The sequence below is a fragment of the Sander vitreus genome, chromosome 8 (genome assembly GCF_031162955.1).
Source record: "Sander vitreus isolate 19-12246 chromosome 8, sanVit1, whole genome shotgun sequence".
Lineage (NCBI taxonomy): Eukaryota > Metazoa > Chordata > Actinopteri > Perciformes > Percidae > Sander > Sander vitreus.
Window position 1 is genome coordinate 21,689,630 of NC_135862.1, and position 21,076 is coordinate 21,710,705.

The 21,076-nt window shown below is 42.7% G+C and overlaps 1 protein-coding gene across 4 annotated transcripts in view; it reads right to left on the minus strand.

Annotated features, from left to right (window-relative positions):
* Positions 1-1,607: 1,607 nt before the first annotated feature.
* The window catches only part of furinb (furin (paired basic amino acid cleaving enzyme) b), a 79,436-nt gene continuing 59,967 nt past the window's right edge, over positions 1,608-21,076 (minus strand). For all 4 annotated transcript variants that reach the window (XM_078257483.1, XM_078257482.1, XM_078257486.1 and 1 more), the window contains 9 exons: positions 19,245-19,417; positions 14,329-14,541; positions 11,487-11,587; positions 9,628-9,731; positions 7,021-7,138; positions 6,575-6,754; positions 6,191-6,318; positions 5,388-5,516; positions 1,608-3,810 (listed from right to left, as the gene is read on the minus strand). In XM_078257483.1, coding sequence (XP_078113609.1) covers positions 3,104-3,810; positions 5,388-5,516; positions 6,191-6,318; positions 6,575-6,754; positions 7,021-7,138; positions 9,628-9,731; positions 11,487-11,587; positions 14,329-14,541; positions 19,245-19,417 — 1,853 coding nt within the window. In that variant the 3' untranslated portion in view covers positions 1,608-3,103. The remainder of the gene's footprint in view (positions 3,811-5,387; positions 5,517-6,190; positions 6,319-6,574; positions 6,755-7,020; positions 7,139-9,627; positions 9,732-11,486; positions 11,588-14,328; positions 14,542-19,244; positions 19,418-21,076) is intronic.

A 21,076-nucleotide genomic window follows, 5' to 3' on the forward strand; every position in this document is an offset into this window, starting at 1 on the left:
GAAGTTCTGTTGACCAACCTATTCACTGTGTCCTTTTTGGGGGAAGAAATAGTGCAGACAGAGATGGAAAGCCCCTCACCACTCAAATCACATCAACCAGGGGTGATGATTTTTTTTTTGCCATTTGTCACAGTCAGGTTGCCAAGGGCAACTAGGCGACCATTAACGTTGCTGATATACTTTGAAAGATAAACCTTTATTATTTAAAGCCCATACATGTTTTTTTTTCGGGGGGGGGTCGCCAAAACTGTTGCTGCAATCCCCTCTGACACTGGTTAGTTGCGCCCCTGAGTGAAACTGCTATATTTTAATGCTGTTCTTTGGTCGAAAGAGGTGGATTGGTCTGAAGGGGAAGGTGACAGCGTTGAGCAGGAGGTGAATATGATAAGAAATGTTTCTTTGGTCACGGTTCATAAAAATGGATCAGGGACCCAGAGGAAGAAAACAAGTGTGTCAGGGACGCCTGAGAGTGATCACTGCATGTGTGGAGGAGAAAGGAAGCTGGTGTGTGTGTGTGTGTGTGTGTGTGTGTGTGTGTGTGTGTGTGTGTGTGTGTGTGTGTGTGTGTGTGTGTGTGTGTGTGTGTGTGTGTGTGTGTGCATGCATGCAGGGGGAAGTGATGCCTGTGGAGGCACCCTGGGGACACGCTGCATTTCCTCTGCTGGTGCCGACCTGTGTGTAAGGAAGGGAGAACCAACAGTCGGCGATATCGCCGAGCGTCAGATTCACAGCACAAACACACAAATAATGTTTGACTAGCTGGAGTAATGCGACTGGAGCCTCAGTGTCCAATTGATCTGAATGTGAAATCAGCTAATGGGGTTTTGATTTGTTAGTGCTGTTTTAATTAATCTAATATTTCTTGTTGCCAAGTCTTGTTAGTGGGCAGCATTGTAAAGAACACGACGTCTAATTAATACAGGCTAAAAGGGCATATATAAAAATAAACAATGAAAGTCAGCTTACAGAAACTGGAAGAATATATATATATATATATATATATATATATAGTCATTCCTGTCTATATATATATATATATATATATATATATATATATATATTGTTTTTTTAAACTACATGAGCCAATTTACACGTTTATTTTCACACATACTGGATTTATAATGATGCATCCGAGGGGTACTGAATTGTGCAGCCAGTTCTCCCGGCAGATCTAATTATGGGCCACAGAATGAATGAACCTTCACCCATGAACCCAGTTACCTGTCTCTGTAGATGGTGTTACAGATGGCTGCTAATGAACAAAGCCGCTACCAGCTGGCATTGTTTTCCCGTGTGCATGCAAACCTTTTGCTTTTACTGTATATTAATTTAAACTTTAAAGGGCCACCACATTGAAGCTTGAGAAAACAGTTTCTTTAATTGTTTTTGGCAGCACGCTCACTGCTACTGGATAGTAGGGAGAATGCTGGCACCCTAAAGCAAAACGCCCGGAGTGAAGGGACCACACTTGCTACAATGACAAACAGCCATGAAGAAGTGATGAACCATCTGCTCTCTCCGGTAGTGTTTGTATGTCAGGCTGAGTTTAAGATGCATAAAACCCTAAAAGTTTTAAAATCTGGCAGTTAAGACGCAAACAGTCTATCTATGCAACAGCCAAAGTCGGTTTTATTCCAGCATGAAACTCATTTCCACAACATTAACATCCATTGTCAGTTAAATAAAAAAAGGATATAAAACAAACATAGAAAATGTGATACAAGACCTCTTCATTACTCAATCACGGTAACAATTCTGGCCTTTACATCCAAAGACTTTGATTCAACTTGCGTAGCAGTGTAGTAGTCCACACTGTTATAGATGAAAAATAAAGCATGGCATTTGTTTTTCAATGTATGGCGCTCACGATAGAAAGGGAGAGCGTTACCCTGATGAAGATGTTCTGGGAGAGAAGCCCCAAAATCAATATATGTTCTGTGGGGAAAATTAAGAGAAAATGATCATTTCTTACCAGCAGCAACCAGGAGAAACATATATTGTAAAGGTCAGCCAAGCAGCTTCGGGCAAAGTTTTTATTTCATTCAAAAACAGTGTTACTCTACTACAAGTCAATGAGATTTTGTGACTGATATATCAGATGTTTCTATGCGACGGTGGTAATACCCGCTGTTCCTTGATTGAAAACAAAGCGTCCTCCACAAGTTTCCTGCTTATCAAACAGCCAGCGGGATGTTTTATTATTCCGTCCCAGTACGCTGCAGAAATCCTCAATTTAAAGTTTTCTTACTATCAACTACTTCGCAACCCCTGGCCCACAATCTGCCAGGAGTCGGATCAAATATAACGGCAATTTATGAGACGACTGCCTGTGCTGATGGCCAGCTGTTTGTGTTGGGGACAAATCAATGCACTCTACTGGCTTAGAGGACCACTCCACCCATTTTACACATCGAGTTCAGTTTACTCGTCTCAGCCTGTTGTATAACGTTCCTCTGTAGTTCTGGAGGAGCTTTGAGAAGTCTGAAACAATAACCATGATGACATCATCTTTTTTTTTTAAAACTCTGATTGGTTATTGGGCTTGAAATTTCTTTTTCAGAAGCTGGGGGTGTGGAGTTTGAAAGACATGGCCATTTACCGGGCAGAGGGGCTCTAACGTAAGATGCTATTGAGTTGCATTATAGGAAATGTAGGATTCAGGTTTTGGAGTTTTTGACCTATACTTGGGACTAAAAGCCAGGATATCTCGGTCTCTGCTGCTTTGGTTTTGACTGATTTGTCTTGTAAATACCCCTTTAACAAACTGGAAAAAAATACGTCAAGCAGGTCATTAAAGTAAAAACAATAACAGTTACATAACACCTGAAATTGGCGACGAAGAGTCAAATGCATAATGAATACATCTGACGTCAAAATATTGTATCAAATAAGATAAATTAACAAATGCAAATAAATACATGAAAAAAAACTAACAATTGACTCTTTAATGCATTTAGATGGGGTGCTGATGGAACAGTAAGGCCTGTGTTTTGTGTTTGTTCTGAGCCTGTGTGATTCTCCTTTATGTATCAGCTCCATACAGTCAGATCTAAATGCTGATGAGACCCAGGGAGTCGTGGTGTCAAACATTCAGCAGATTCAGCTAGATCGAGCTCTGTGTCTTGATAAAAGCTGTCCTCTCGCCGTGACCGTCCACTTCCTCGCTGTCTGATTCAGACTGGTAGGCCATCACGTCCTCATCCCCCCACACAGTGGGGATCCCCTTGTAGCATATCCTTGCCTTCCTCTCCTGTCCTTGGCCAAAGCCAAAACCGAAGCCCACCCGCAGCCCCCTCGTCTGTGAATACACAGAAGGCAGTTTGGTCCTCCAGCCCAAAAAAGCGCCACCTGAGCGCATCTGCAGCAAGAGGAAGACCCCGGCGAAGGCAGCCAGGATGAAGGCACAGCCGAGCACGGCCATGACGACAGGCAGCTGACTGGACGGAGCTACGCCGAGCCCCGGAGGTTCCTCGCCTTCTCCGCCGTCGTCTGCTGCTGCTGGGATCGCCCCCGCTGGCTGCGCTCGCTCACCCTGGACTTCCCCAGCTAACGGGGATTTGCGCTGGACCTGGTTCTGGTGCAGGCAGGAGGTGAGAACCAGGTGGCTGTGAGGCGGGCAGGACAGGCAGTCTGTAGACCCGCTGCCTGAGCAGGTGAGGCAGGCGGGGTTGCAGGGTAGGCAGGCCTGGACCGAGGACAGGTCCACCCAGTTCTCCAGCGAGAGATTGAGGAGCTGCGGCCCCGAGGTGAAGCCAGGCGGACATAACTTCACACAACCCTGGAGGAAGAGGGAGAAGCCGGGGCTGCACTCTGGATGGAGCGTGGGAGGAAAGCATAAGGGAAGTTAAGTCTCATGCATCCACAAATAACTGGCTTCACAAGTCCAAAAATGTATTTACAATTTCCTTGGACGTTTACTGGAAAGAACTACAGTGCATAATTTAGAGCTACGATCAATCTGCTGATTATTTTCTTGATTCATTAATTCATTATTTTGTCTGTAAAATCTCAGAAAATAGTAATAAAATAGCCGAAGTGGGTCTTCAAATTGCTTTTTTGCTTCAGTTCAAAATCCCAAAAATGTCAGTTCACAGTAGTGTAAGACTAGGAAAACCAGCACAATCTCATATTTGAAAAGCTGCAGCCATCATCACCATTTTCATGAAAAATGACTTATTATTATTATTATTATGATTATTTGATATTATTTGGAAATAAAGAGTTATGAGAAAGTGTTTAATAGTTACTGTACGTAGCAGTCGGGCACGGTCTATAAGCAGTTGTTGATTTCCAAAGAAATTGCCTTGAAAGATTTGGTAACACTTTACTTGAAGGTATCGACATAATCGTGACATGACACCGTCATAACTATGACATGACACTGTCATGAACGTGTCATAAACATTATAAACAGGTCAACGTTTATGACTTCTGTCATTAAGTGTCATTCGGTTTTTGTCATGACAAGTTGACATTGTTTGGTTTGTCTTGATTATGACAACTTGACATTAATCAAAGTGACATTACCAGAAGATGTATTTGTCATGACAACTTGACATTAAATGTCTTTGGAGTGTCCTTATTAAGATAACTTGACATTAAACAGGATGACCTTCAAGTAAAGTGTTACCAAAGATTGTAATGACTGAAAAACGGAGATCATTTTAAACCCATGTTACTATTCATGTATTTGTTAGAAACCATATTCTTTATATCTGTGTTGAATTGTATTCAATTTACAACCACACAGAAATACATTAGCATTTGTTTTTATTTTTTTTCTCAACGTATCTCCTGTGAACTGCCTAAACATGGTTCATTTGTTAACAGAAGGCCACCACCACAAAATGGAAGGTGTTACAATCACAAACATTACAAAGTCCTTTCCAGGAACCTTCCAGTTCTGGGGCCCTGTAAAACAAAGTGTTACCACTAACTCCTGAAATGTAGATTTTAACTGAATTATGCAGTCTGGAATGATTAAGAAAGAAGTGTCTGAACGCTTGGAAGCAGAATGAAGCTTCCGATCTCATCTGCCTTTCAATGAGGGAGTCATCCTCCTGAACAGTTGCTGACAACGTAGCACCTCTCGCGGGTTTTAATCTCCCCTGCTGCTCCTCCATACGTCCAATACTCTGATTCAAACTAAGATGACATATGGCAACATGCATATTCATAGTGTGCGGGTAAACAAATGCAAACGAGGCTTGTAAATGGATAATCTGTATTCAGAGCATTCACTTTTCACAAGTTCAATTGGCCAACACAGTCTGACCAAAAGCCTGTTTGGTAACAATGACTGTGTGCTAGCGCCAATACAAATGAGCCCATTAAATAATAATAAATGGCTCCTGTTTAAAGTTTATGTGAAGTCCGAATGATCTCACCGATACAGATCTGCTGGGCATCAAAGGTCTTGCAGCTGTTGTTGGACGGCCGAGGGAAGTCAGATGACGAGGGGCTGACGACGCTGGGTCCAGTACCCCACAGGATGAGGGTGAACTGACTTAATACAGCTGAGAAAGAGAGAGAGAGAGAGAGAGAGAGAGAGAGAGAGAGGAAGGGGGATATTAAGATGTGGAAGAGAATATCAATGTATCACCTCTCAGAAATGGAACTGGTGGTGTGAACTGGCTGAGAAGAGGATATGGGGGTGGATGAAAAGGAAACAAGTGATGAGAGCGGACCAAACGCATCGCTGGCGGAGAATCAACACCAGCAGAGGAAGAGATGCCTTCCCATCTCATTTCCCCAGCTGCTCAGAGTAAACAAAGCCACAAGAGAGCTCAGGAACGTACAAGTTAACTCTTCTTGGCAATATGCTGCCGTTTGCCTTTTGAAAGAAAATGCAGCCCGATTTGGAGAATAAAAAGTTGATCATCAAAAAGTGGCCATCCACTTCTTTTTTTTTTTTTGCAGAAGAATATTTCTCTGTCCAGCAGCCGCCAAGTTTTAATCCAAACCAAATATATTTCTGAGAGCCGCTGCCCCTGGTACCACAAAAATGATAAAATAAACTGAATCATTAGAGAGAGACAGAAAAGAGGGGAACTGAGCAGAGGCTATTTAGGCAAGCATGGAAATATGCAAAAAGGACTTGAGTTGATGAGGGGGCAGTAAATGCTGGCATGACTGTAGGTTTGATATGAAGTGACTAGACTGAACAATTAATGGTGATGAGTGGGCTTACCATAGTCATGTCCATTAGCTGCTACGTTTTCTATTTCCAGTGTCCATTCCCCTTGAGGATCCTCGCCCCATGAGTGGGTGGTCATGAAGGCCCAGTCGTTGAATCCCTCTGAGGAGAAGTCATTGGGCCTGAAAGAATAGGGGAGAGTGTGTGTGAGAGTTTGTGTTTTTTGGTGGTAAAATGCAGAAAGTGTGATTTCCCCAAGGAGTATACTTGTGGGAGTATCTATGCACAGATAAAATTGAGGTACATGGAGTGTGTGTGTGTGTGTGTGTGTTTGTGTTTGTGTGTGTGTGTGTGTGTGTGTGTGAAAGAGACACAGGCAAAGAGAGATTCATAACATGGCTCGGCTGTTTGTGTACAGTGGTGTGTTTTACTGTGTACCTGGGGAACAGCAAGGTGGAGCGTGTGCCCAGTGGGCTGATGAGATGAATGGCCAATTTTCCTCTTTGGTTGTGGGAGAGAGTGAGGCGAGCCTGAACGTGTTCCAGAGAGCTGACATACTCGGGTCGTCCCCAGCAGGCATCCACGCTCTTGCTGAACACGATCTTGTTCCCGATGTCTCTGCAGATTTGACGAGTGGAGGGGAGGGTGGTTAATGGTGTGTGGCTGCAGAAATGGACACAGACAATAGCGCTGTGCTGCAAATCTACGCGACCGTCCCAGCTCCGAGGAGAATAAGGGAACATCTATCAGGCTGAGCTGGGTGAAAGAACAGCAAGTGCTCATAATGAGACTAAACCTCACTGTAGTACACACACACACACACACACACACACACACACACACACACACACACACACACACACACACACACACACACTTCTAACCTTGGTTCCGTGAGCATAGTGTGAACACACTGATGCTGTGGTCCCACTGTGGTCCAGTTCTGTGCCAAAGCCACCATGGCACCTGCATCCAGAAGCCCATAACCGTACGAATGACTCACTGTGGAGAGCAAAATGGCAGGTTGGTGGGTGGTGGCGATGAGATAACACCACAGAAAGAGAAATTACTGTCAGTCAGCAATCCAGTCTTGACTGTAATACTATGGCATTATACTTGTTCCTAAATCCTGAGCCCGCAATCATCAAATGTAGTTCCTTCAGTTATCCAAATCACATTTGGACATTCCTTTCTGCAAATATAATGTAACAATGTAAAACTATTTTAAAAGGTGTATGTATTGCCAATTGTTTTGTTATTAGTAGGAAGAAAAAAGGTCATAAGAGGAAATATCAGAAATACATTTCGTCTGAGCTGGCTGGAGGGTCTAACGCTGTAGCCTACACGTCATGTGCAGACAGAGTGTTATCAGCAGAGATATTAAAGAGAAAGGACCACACCAGCATCTAAACTGACCAAAGAGATATTTGCAAGTAGGTTCACATGCTGTTTAATGTGCTGCAGCCTACCATCTATTTAGTTATTCAGTCTGGAAAAATGACGTTAGCAGGGCACTTTGTTTGGTCGCCAAGGACAAGATGTGCGTTCATGTTTGTAAGTTAGATAAGCAGGAGACTTCAGCAGGATAGCTGATGTGGGTTGCTGTTCACAGTCTGTGGATCTTGTGTTGTGTAGCTGCTGTCTGGCTCAGTGTGACCGTCTGCTCTGCGTATAGAAAGAACTCTTCCTTTATATTGCACATTTCAAATATCTTCATCTTTAGTTTTCTGTACTGTTTGATTTTGCCTTACATTTGCACTATTTAGAATGTATTACTGTATTGTATATATTACTTATCTTTCTTTATCTTATTTGTACATATTATCTTTTTTTTTAATCTTTATTTCTATATATTTCTTATCTTTTATATTATACTTGCTGTCGTTATTGCACCGTGGGTTGGAGAGAAATGCATTTTCAATTGCTCTGTAAGTCTGACACATATTGCAGAATTGACAATAAAGTTGACTTGACTTGAAAAAGTTAAGCCATCATAAAAACCATAAAATGTAAAATTTAAATTTCTTTCTTATCTTTTCTCAAAGAATAACACAGGACAAGTGATTTACAGAAAAGATATGTACATGCTGTAGCAGACCAAAAAAATGGAGACAAAATGACCAAAATTAGTCCCATCTTCTTGGATGTCAAGTTGGTCGAACATGCAGGCAGACCTGAGAGCTCACCGAGCGGAGATGCTGAGATCTCACACAGAACAGGGAGTTTGAAACTGAGTGAGAAGTTGTGATTTTGTGTTATTATTTAGTTTGATTATACTGTATATAAACTTAGCACAAAAAGTAAGGACATTTGTGTTTGGTAGATTATTTCTCAGTTTAGTTCCCTTTCAAATGGTGCCCCATTTGTAAGGAACATGCATTTGTGGAATGAGCAGCAGTGCCGAGTATGTGGGTTGCGCTTATGAAAAATTTGCCAAATCTTCTCTGCCAATGCCAAACAGGTTATTCTGCCATTGACTCGTTTGATGTTTGGTGGATCGGATGATTGAAGTTTGAAGAAACAAGACATATTGGCAATTTAACAATTGATTCATTTCACTAACAGGAGCCTCAGTAGCGTGTGGAAGAACAATACACAGCCACAACAGCCTCCTCCTCATGCTGGTCACCAGCCTGGTCACACACTGCTGTGGGATGGCATCCCATTCTTCAACCAGCATTTGTCACAAGTCAGCCAACGTGGTTGTGTTGGTCACTCTGGCACGAACAGCACGCCCAAGCTGATCCCACAAGAGTTCAATGGGGTTGAGGTCAAGACTGCTGGCAGGCCATTCCATCCTCTCCAATCCCACATTCTGGAGGTAGTCTCTGATAAACCCCGACCTGTGGGGGGCGAACGTTGTCATCTTGGAGGATAGAGTTCGGTCCCAGACTGTGGAGATATGGGATTGCCACTGGTTGCAGAATCTCATCTCTATATCTCTCTGCATTGAGATTGCCTCCAATGATGACAAGCCTCGTTTTTCCAGTGAGGGAGATGCCGCTCCACACCATCACACTGCCTCCACCAAAAGGTGTTACTCTATCGGTGCAGCAAGCAGCATTGCGTTCTCCGCGTCTTCTCCACACTTTGACCCTACGATCCAACTGCCATAGGCAGAATCATCCAAACACCAAACACCAAACGAGTCAATGGCAGAATAAGCTGTTTGGCATTGGCAATTTTTCATGGGTGCAACCCACATACTCTGCGCTGCTGCTCATCCCACAAATGCATGTTCCTTTCAAATGGGGCACCATTTGAAAGGGAACTAAACAGGCTTTCCAGCGGTAATATTTATTGCCAAAAAGCATTGTTACCACAGAGAAATAATCTACCAAACACAAATTTCCTTACTTTTTGTGCTAAATTTATTATATAATGCATTTGCTTTTTATGCTTAAAATGTCCCACTGTGCGCTCAAGATAGAGGGACAAATATCACACCATATAATACCATCTGTGCTTGATTTGGACAAGCCAGCCTCTACCTCTGCGTCCCACTCCGTTGGTCTTCCAGTCTCCGGCGCTGAGGTGTCCCGGCCGGGACGTCCTCACCACCAGGTGCTGCATGTCCCTCCAGGTCAGGTTCATACTGCAGAGATAGAAGAAGGTAAGCAGAGTAACCGCATTGACTTTCTGTCATGTAATAGCCAAAGGTATTAGTTTCTACATTATGCACATTATGAGAAAAGCCAGGTTTCGCTGACACCAACAGTACAGCAGAGGAAATGTGAGGAGCATGGGGTTATGGAAAAGGTCAGGAGTCTGCAGTCACACCTGAAATATGATCCACCTGAGCATATACAGTGAGGACAGCCATACATTTCTAAAATATTATACTGAGACGCAGAGGAGGCCCTAAGGGATATGTCAGTTAACTATAACAACGGTATGGGCTCACATTATGGTCTTAACACCGGTGGAAAGCACCAATATTAAAGGTACGTCATAACCTATTGTGATGAAAGGTCAGGTACACAATAAAAGACAGGATACAACACTGTGGAGGACTGTGTCTAGACTTCTCTGTAATGATAGTTTCTAATGAGGTCTGGGATTCGGCTCTGTGGAGATAGGTCTGGTAATGTGAGACTAGGGATTCGGGGATGAGGTCACCTTCTATCACAGTAGAAGCCCAATAAAAATTTGCAAAAAAATAGATTTATTAAGAGGTACAGCAGGGAAGCATTCAGAGGAAAAGCCTTTGAGTCACCAATGTGGAAAAAACACTGCTCCGTGGTTTAATATAATCAAGCCATGAATCACACTGCTTACTGAGTGCAACACCACAGTAGACAGATATAGAAACACAGAATTGCACTGTTGCGCATCACTCAGCAATGTTATTAATGGACAAGATATCTCTCTCTCTCTCTCTCTCCCCCCCCACATCAATGTCACCTCAGCCAAGGGGAAAATAAATAAATAAAATAACAAACACCAGAAAGCCTCTGCCTATTAAATGATTCCATCTCTGTGAATTCCCAGTCCCAGTCTGATAAACTAGCTACCCTGTTATTACTGCTGCCTCTCAGGAGGGGTGTGGACGGGGGGCTGACTCTACTGTGGTGTTAAAAGTGAGAGATAGTCTACGTGGTGTAAAACTTTAGGGGTCTGTCATTCAGTGCCCTTCTTTTATGATATCAGAGGCAACAGTGCTGAGATAAACCGGGGACGCTGAGCATGTACACCTCAACTGAAACCCGGGCTGTGACTGGATTTGATTTTGACACCTGTCGGCTACACGCTAATGTGGAAATGAGGTGAATTACGCAGAGTGGAGGACGGCTGACTGATAAGAGGACTTAACACACCGCAAGATATGACTGAAGATACGAACATAACGGAGAACACATTAGCGCTGCTGACAGAAACTTGGATTCTGACACCTGGAATCCTGAGTGAGCGATAATGAGAGACATTCTCCAGTTTAAAATCTTCAATGCCGGCCCTACAGGTATTCCGATTGTCTGTGGGGACTACAGCTGCTGATTTGTCTGGCTAATTAACTGATTATCAAAAGCTTAATTTGCTGAGGAAAGAATTTCTGGGCTGGGATTTAGGCTAACGCTGACTCCCAGACGCACGCGCGCACACACACACACACACACACACACACACACACACACACACACACACACACACACACACACACACACACACACACACACACACACACACACACACACACACACACACACACCCACACGGGCGCACAGTAGAGGGTAACAAATGAAGTTTCAAATTGAATTTAAAAAGTGTTTACTGTAAAAGTGTATTGGCTACAGGGTTGACTTCAAAAACAGCTATATGGTTACAGGAGGAGGTTGTGTCGTTCTCAACTCACTTGGCCTCCAGAGCCAGAGCGATGATCCCAGCAGCCAGTGGGGCCGAGGCAGATGTCCCCGTGTGAGAGTCTGTGCATTTTTGCCTCAGGTCTGTGGTCACCTTGGAGAAAGGAGAAGTGAGAGAAGTGCACAGAAATACAGAAGGTTAGACACAGTTAATATGACACATTGAGTTTCCCACTCCAGCATGAGTGAAGTTCACGGTGAGAGAGGTTAGGCAGGGGAGAGCTAGGGACAATGGGAGCTCTGCCTGCAACAATCGGAGGAGGAGGAGGAGGAGAGAATGAGCAGGTAGGTTCAGTCTCAGGTCTGTGGATCCCTGCCAAAGGGTCACAGCCGGGGCAGGGAATGTCAGCCAAATCAGTGCAGTTAGGTTGGGTGGTGGTGAGACAAAGTATCTTAGCACTCCGGGTACACCTCTGCTCTCAAACTCTGCCAATGGCAGAAAGCTAATGAGGCCTGTCTGGGTCACCATGGGAACATGTCGGAAATGACAAGAAGCCAGAGGGCAAGGCGAGCTATGAAGGTCAGGGACTGATTCTTGGTTTGCAAGTTTTGGCCTGACCAATGACTACAGCCTATGAGCCTGAGAGACTGTAGCACTAACTGGCCATTAACTGTGGAAAGAAGTCTACGTGTCAGAGGAATAAACAAAGGGAGGTGCCTGCACTGTTTTGACTAATTTAATGATCAGTCATTTATAAAGAAAAAGTCCAAATATTTGATGGTTTCCTCTTCTCCAATGTGAGGATCTGATTTTCTCAGTTCTCTATCATTCTCAACTGAATATTTTTGGGTTTCGGACTGTTGGTCGGACAAAACAAGCAATCTGACGACATCAACTAGGAACTTGTGATGGGCTTTTTTCCCCACTATATTCTGACATTTTATATTAAGTGATTAATTGAAAAAATAATCAACCAATTAACCAATAATGAAAATAATAGCTGGTTGCAGCCCTACACTGATTGTTTTTTTTAGTTATAAACCTAGCATTTTCTAAATACCCAGTAACACATTCCCAGCGCCTCAACAGTAAATGAGTCCACGTTAGATTTGTTTAAAAGCCTGGTCCTGGTCTGCTTGTGATTCGACAGTCTAGATACAAATGTACCAAACACAACATTTGACAAAGTCAACATAAACGAAAGCTGTGTGAACTCATTGATACAACAAATGGCAGCTTCTGACTGCTAAAGCAACAGTACAAGAGCTGCTGTAAATATTAAAATGACTTCAATTTCATCAATCTGACGACGTGCGTTTGCTCGCCTGCAGCATGCCTCTGATGTATTTTGGAGGGAATGGCAGATTTATTGTTGTTTGTTGTTATTCTATGTCCCTGAGGCAAGTCTTTCTTCAGCTAACAAGCATCTTGATGGAAGCATGTGGCACCTCTTAGGGACTGTTCGTTATTTATTTAAGTGGCGACCGGAGGAGTTTTGGGACTTTTAGCCAAAAAAGACATGACCCTCCCCTCGCCAGAAAAAAAAATTCTATGACCCTCCAAAACAATTTGGAAAAAAGGCATGACCCTCCCCCAACAATGTATTGATACCTTCTGTACTGGTTTGCGCTTGGAAAATATACAGATTCCCATTGTTTTTTAAAAACTATGACATATGTGACTAAACCTCTACATTCTCATCTGACGCATCACACTCCTCTGTTATGGTGTGGTGGCCATTTCAGTAGATTTACTCACTAACATTGTTGTGGAAACACAATAAGCATGGAAACTAAATGCACACTTCTTGCATTACTTCAAATACTAAGTTACTCCTCTAGTAAACTAGTATTCACTTGAAATAAAACAATAAAATATTGAGATCATTCAGCAAGGCACTCTGGGTAACATTCAACACACAAACTGGTTGCTATGGACTCGTCACTAGGCTCTCTCCACTTCGCCGTTTAAACAAAGTGGAATAAACGTATCTAGTCCAAATCTACACAAAACCCGCAATTAATTAATAAGCTGACATCAAATGTGGCATTTAGGAAACCTTTATTGCAACCTTGGCACGGTAAGATGTCCAGACTAGTGCAACAGTCATTTTCGTTTTTTACGTCCTGCTGCTGCCATCATCAGCCAGGAAATATATATATTTTTTTTTTACTAAAGCAGTATAAGAAATCAGATGTATTACCTACCACCATTTAGTTGTTTTGTGTTATTTAAGATATTTATAAAATATCTGATCATGTCAGACGTAATTATTCCACTCATTTTTTAAACAATGCAATTATCCGTTTCAGCCACCAGGGGCAGCTCCCCCTGCCCCATATGTCTATGCCCTGCCCCACAGCAAACTCTTAATACATCCATGGGTCAGACCCATCTGGTAGCGAAGGAGGCCCGAGACTAAGAGCTACATGGAAAAATATGCACCAAACAAGCCACTTTGAAATGTTGCTGTTTCATTAATACAAAAGTTAGGTGACCCCCCCCCCCCCTCTGGACTGAAAAATGTTGGATGACCCTCCCCTCAGCAAAGAATAAAAAGACATGAGCAAAGAATAAAAAGACATGAGCCTCCCCTTTTTTCCTCCGGTGGTCCATTCCATAAATACTGAATGGTCCCGTACTGTATGTTACGCATCAGTCACTCTGATTTTGATGCCTATTTTTGATTTGCGAGAGACGAGATACATGTATATGTACATTCGAAAAGGGTTAATTGTGGATGTACCAGCATCAACTTTTGGCGAACGCAAAGTATGAGGTGTATGTTTATTTTTGCATTGCTGACATTTACAGTGTGCTCGAGATTTAAAGTATATAGACAATCCTACACAAAATCTGAGATGTTCAAAGCTTGAGTGTGCATGTACACCTACTATCTGTTTCTCCCCCGGGTTTCCAGAGCTGAAGGTGGTGGCGAGGGTGGAAGAGCAGGGCTCGCTGTACCACGGCACGTTGCCGGACTGCGTGGTGCTGCTGATGGAAAGGGTGTAAATGCTGTTGGTGTAGCCGTCACAGTTACAGCTGTCCTGCTCCCGGCCACCATTACCCGAAGCCCACACAAAGATGGAGCCCTGTCCGTCACGTCCCTGTGGTACAGAAACACATATACGTACATTTATACAGACATGCACAGGATAGGTTTAGAGAAAGAGACTAACAAGAGCTGGTTGAAGTGTGAAACATTGCCTTTGACAAATACGTTTGTCTCACTGCTTAAACGCCTTGTCACTTACAGTATGTGCTTTCGTTCAGAAGCAGTGAACCGCTGTAGGCACAACTCTTATTAATACATCACAATGTCAGGTGACTTATTGCAGCAGAACATCTGATAACAAACAAGAAATGTAATTACAAAATCTACTCAAGCTGAATATAATTCAGGGGGATGATAAATGACAACATGGTATCTGGCAGTGTGACTGTATGCTCATAAAATACACACGCTGTATGAGACGTACATTTATAGTCCAGTTGGGTTGGACTTGCCAACAGGAGGCTAGAAATATTTAAGCAGAGAAACAAAGGGTGTCGTTTTTCAACCCAGGAACATCACGAAGATTAGATTGTCCTTTTTGTTCCAAGACAAACAAATCCTTTTTCATGCATTGGTCTCCAGCTGATTAGATTACTGCAACTCCTTAATCGCTGAAATGCCCCAGAAATCGATGGGCCGCATTCAGCTTGTATAAAATACAGCTGCCAGGGTGTTCACAAGTTGTAGAAGATTTTTGCACATTTTCTCAATTTTGGCCTCCTTGTACTAACCTTTGGCCTTTAGAATCGATTTTTTTTTCAGTTTTACTGCTTATTTTTAAAAGGCACTAGTTGGTCTGCATTCTTCCTACACTGCTGACCTTCTTTCTCTCAATACATATAGTAGCCTGACGTCTGCAGACCAGCTGTTGTTGCCGGTGTCGGGCTGGAGACAGAGACAGATGGTAGCAGGGCATCTGCAGTCAGAGCTCCGATGCTCTGAAATAGCCTCTGGATGGAGAACAACCTCAGGGTCCTTAAAGTTCCTTTAAGGCAGCGATAATAAGCTCTAACAAAGAAGGAAGGTACCTTACCTCTCCTTCTTTGTTAGAGCTTATTATCACTCTACCTTTGTTTTTCTGCAAAGCGCTTTTTAAGTGGTTTTGAAAAGTGCAGCGAAAAAAGGTATCATTACCATCATAATTTACTCACAACTCGCATGTCTATTTAGGATTCATTACACCCTGTCATTCACGTTAATTAAAAAAAACAATTTCATCAAAGTGTGAAAGCAGCAGCTAAAAATAAAATTGAATGATTAAAACTTGTCTTCTTCCACATTCAGTTTGAACCAAGTGGGCAACAAAACAATGAACAAAGGAACAGGTAAAGAAACAGAAAGAAAGATCTCTTTTAAATCTCACATACAGAATAATGAAACCGCTGATGGCAAAGCAAGATTTAATAAGGTGAGATACAACAGAAGTATACAGTTTCTTCTTCCATCCATCTCGGCCACCCACAGATACACAAAACTAAACAAAAAGGAACATAAAAAGAGAAAAAAAGATGCATGAATGTTTCGCTACCCCTGTTGTTAAAGATTTTGTCTGTCTGTTCTGCTCTCTGCCTGCTTGAGTCTGGCCTGGCTGTTAAACTAAATAAAAGTCTTGTCACATCATCAGTTTCGGTATTTTGGCTTCACCACCCAGACAAATATAAAGATACTGGAATTTTGGTTTCCTTATCACTGATGCCACAACACTATTTTCTCTGGCTCTGTTAATCACATTGTAAGCTTGCAAGTGTACAATGGGAGCTTAATTTCATCTGAACACAGACTTCAAATGAGCTGGTTTTTAATAGGATTATCCATTTAATTTTCTTAATGGATTCCTACATCTCCATCCCACAAATTTACCACAAAATTGGGGTGGAAAGTTTCCTTCTACTGTATGTGTGATGCTGTCTGAATCATACAGTATAGTAACAAAGGAGTCTTAGGCCGGCTACACACTGGCTGCGTGGCGTGCCCGTTTTTATTTTGGCTCCCATGGTAACAGGTTAGAGCTTGCACACTGCCTGCGTGACACGCACGTCTCAGGCGCGGACGCGCCGAAAACGCGTGCATGCTAGAAATAGGACCGACGCCTACTTTTCACGGGACACGCAAGTGTGTTGGAAGCGTTTCCAGGCAAAATAGATCAAGAAAAGATGTTTATATGTCATTTTGACACGAATACATATTAATAAATGACATGTTGATGTTTGAAAGTCTCTAGGTTTTGATATAAATGCAGATATAAATGTAATTAAAAAATAATTTAAAAAAATCGATTAATCGATATTCTAATATTGCACCTGTCAATACAGAACGAAATATTCTGTATTTTGCCGTCAATACTGCCGACGTTGTCTTTGCTGTAATCAAATCAGTATATATTTATGTTTAACATGGTATTTAATTTTATCAATGGGAAACATACATGTGTACAGACAAGGCTAGCAGCAGCAGCGCCATGTCAGACACGTTTCTGGTGTGTAAAGACATAGAAAAATCCACGCAGCCGCCACGCAGCTGACACGTAACAGAAACGCCACGCTCATGCCACGCAGGCTGTGTGTAGCCGGCCTTAAAGCTCTGGGTAATACTCTGAAACCTTCCAGCCCAATTTATGACCTGATGCTGGCTTTGCTGCAGGTTAGGGAGGCTAGACGATAACACATTTCGCTGCCAGGGGTTCTCTCACTGCCAGGAGAACACACGCTGAACCGGAGAGGTCCTGTTGTGCTGCTGTCAGGCTATTTCTCCTTACTAACACACTGTGATTGGTGGAACATTTCACATTTTGGGATGTGAAGTATGAATCATTCTATTCCACAGACAATGGGCAGTTTCATTCAGTTATATGCCAATTACTGAGGTCTTTGTATCTATTAACTATTCACTATTGTTTGCATCAGTGACTGCTGCTCTGATTCTATTTTCTCCCAGCTCACATTTATCATTCGGCTGTTCCGCTAACCCCTTCTGATGCAGCCTGCTGACACATGAGAAATGATAACATTAGCCTTAGATAATTGTCATACTCTTTAATGTCTTACTCTATCCAACCTTAAAGGGCTAGTCGGAGGGCAATTACCAAACTCACCTTGAGTTTGTCCTTATCTACAGTACATCTCCGAAAGATATCCTCCATTAAATATTTATACAATATGATTGTATAGGTAGAAACATGTTTACACCTCAGATTTCCAAAAGCCTTTTTTTTTTTTTTGGCATGAGAGAAATTGCTCCATATGTAGCATAAAAGGAATAGTTCAACGTGTTGCGAAATACGCTTACAGTACTCGCGTCTATGCCGAGGGTTAGATGAGAAGACCAATACCACTCTCACATCTGTACAGTAAATATGAGCCAGCAGCCAGGTTAGCTTAGCGCTTGTATCACTATCTTTAATGTTTGTTTAATCTGTACAAAAAATGAATTGTAAAAATGAAAATTTGCCATTTTACTAAGGGTTATGAGTCATAGTATTTCTTGGCTAGGACCAGTGACCAGGCTACCATCAGGAGGTTCCTGGTCCTGGTGGTGTGTCTAAGTCTGCTTCCCAATCAAGTTGTGTTTTTTCCCTACTTTAGCCTGAGCTCAAACATATCGCTAACTCTAAAGAGTCCTTTTCTGCTATGCTTAACCTCAACTCAACCTTACTTTAACCCTAGGCAGTTATCTCTGTGATGCCTAACCATCATTTATCCTGTGTCCTAACCCCAACTGTGGAGGGCAATGGTGTGAGAAACACTGTTTCAATGAGAAACTGACTGACAGCAAAATGGCGAGGAAATAGTCTGGCACATAATAAAATGTATCACTATTAGCAAATTGTTATTTTTACAATTTGTTTTTTGTTCGGATTAGACAAACAAGATATAACATGTAAATTAGTGAGCTTTAAAAGTTTTCTGAACAAAGCTTGGCTGGCTTCAGTGTCATTTTTACCATACAGACATGAGAGTTGTATCAATCTTTTCCGCCTTTAATTTGACAGGACAGCTAGGTGAGAAAGGGGAGAGAGAGGGGGGAAGACATGCAGGAAATCGTCACAGGTCGGATTCGAACCCTGGACCTCTGCGTCGAGGCATATTTTGCTGCTGCAATACTGGAATTTCCCATTTTTTAATTTATTAAAATAGCCCCACATCATCACATACCCTTCACCATACCTAGAGATTGGCATGGGTTACTTTCCATAAAATCATCTCTCAATGCAAATCAAACCAGCTATTAGGCTAACTGAAATAAAACCATGCCAATCTCTAGGTATGGTGAAGGGTATGTGATGATGTGGGGCTATTTTAATTCCAAAGGCCAAGGGAACTTTATCAGGATGCATAGTATCCTGGATCCATCAAATAACTGGCCTTTAAAAATAAAAATCTGCCTGCCTCTATGGAAATTTAACATAGGGGTGTACTTACTTATGCCCCCTGTATTTTAAGGAAGAACATTTATTTACGATACATTATTCATTCACAAAGAAAATTGGTGTCTTTCAAGATTGTATTTTTCCTCATTTTTTTATTCCTCTTTTTAGTCAACTTTAGCGTCCGTCCGTCCGTCCGCCCTACCCACTGATCCAACCCAGCCACCTTTCATCCATTTCTATGCAAGAAAGGAAAGGTGTATTTCCTCAAATTTCCAAAAAACAAGTACAAACCTATGTCAAACCTTTAAAGAACTGATGTGAGTTTGATGGTGATGCTAGAAGCAGGAAACAGGGAAGATATTAGTAGATTAAAAGTCAGACTGACTGACCTTGGTGATTCCCTGGAGGAAAGCCTCTTTAGCCAGCTTGGCAGGACCGTCCAGTGACTTGCCATCATCCTCTGGGCCCCAGCTGGCACTATAGATGTGGATGTGCTGCGGGTTGAGGCTCAGAGAGTGGGCCTCCACCACGTCTGTCACCTCCCCATCCAACATACGAACTCCTATCAAATGAACAGGCAGCGCAGACAGGTTACCACACTAGAGACATGAAAAGTGGTGGGGAAAGAGTGACAGAATGACAGCTGGAAACGAGATAGTGAGCGTATACATTTTCGCTTTAGATGGGTGGAGAGGTGTCAAAACCTAAAGGAAAAAAAACACAGCATGAGATGACACCAAGACAAAACTTGTCATAAAAAGACTGAAAGAAATCGGTCGGACCGCAGATTCCCATTTTATCTTCTGCCACAAAGAAAACAAAACAAGAAATAGAAAAACAGGTGAAACAAAAGACTTCACAGAGTTGCAGTTTTAATGAGCAAGCGTACAAAGCGGCACCCGCAGATGCTGCTCCGATGGATACTACATTATTTTACCATCACATAAACAGAAACCCAGCTGTTTGTTGAACCAGGTAAAGGCTAGCTTCCTAACCCCCACCAAACGCACAGAAAGGACATGTTGACAAACCTGACAGACTGCAGGACAGAGAGAGAGAGAGAGAGAGAGAGAGAGAGAGAGAGAGAGAGAGAGACACACACACACACACGCACATACACAGGTATAAATAAGCTGAGGGTATACAGAGCCTTCAACAGACTGGGGTATCCACAGGGTAGCACTGAATGTCACCTTTCATCATACCTGAACGCAACTCTGTCTGAGCCTTTGAAGTGAGCAGCCTCAGATCACTCCTCGGAACATTAATGGCTGTAGAGAGGCGTGAAATGAACCACCCTCAAATAAGGTCCATTACTGGGAGAGGACCCCCGGACCTCAGAGGCAACGCGACGACGTCCACATTAAGATTTCAATAATCCATTCTAGACAACCTGCCTGACCCTAAAGGCACAAACACATGCCAGAAGGGATGTAGCCAAAGCAGCAATTACTCTGTTGGCATGGGGATTTGGCGTACCACAAGACTGAATACCGAGGAGCATGGAAAAAATGCTTTACCGGGCTAAACATGCGACATAAAGCACAATATTTGCTCGGTTGATCATTATGCACGGGCTGTATTGCAGCGGTAATGATAATTACTGTCGTAACAATTCTCATCAACTTCCTGCGGCTCGACGATTCCTTATTAAGACAGTGCTGTGCGAGTTTCCTGCTGCTCCAGCAAGTTCGAGGCAGCAGGTAGGAATGCAGCTATGAGTGTGAGTGTGTATGTGTGTGTGTGTGTGTGTGTGTGTGTGTGTGTGCGTGCGTGGAGGGAAAACAGATACAGTAGGTGGAAGGAAACGCAGAGTTAGCCAAGCAGGGTCAATTACAGGTAATCACTAATCATTGCTCAGTAAGGATACACACATTTAACACATGGGGTGCCCAGACACATACACACGACACACACAACACACACAACACACACACACACAACTTGGGAGCAAATCCCAGCTGTTTGTAAACAATCCACTGACCCCAGTGACGTGAATAGATTCACAAAAGGAGTAATTTATGAGAACAGGGCCAACAAGAGGCTCCGTCGGGAGATGAATGCTAATGAAGACAAAGAAGGAGAGTTATGAGTAACATCTGTGAACGGGACAGATCAGGGCTCCGCTGAGTCTTGTTGGCTGCCATCATGTCACTGACAGATTGTTTGGTGACAAAAGTTACTAAAAGCCTCCTTGGAATACTATATCAAGTGCAAACAT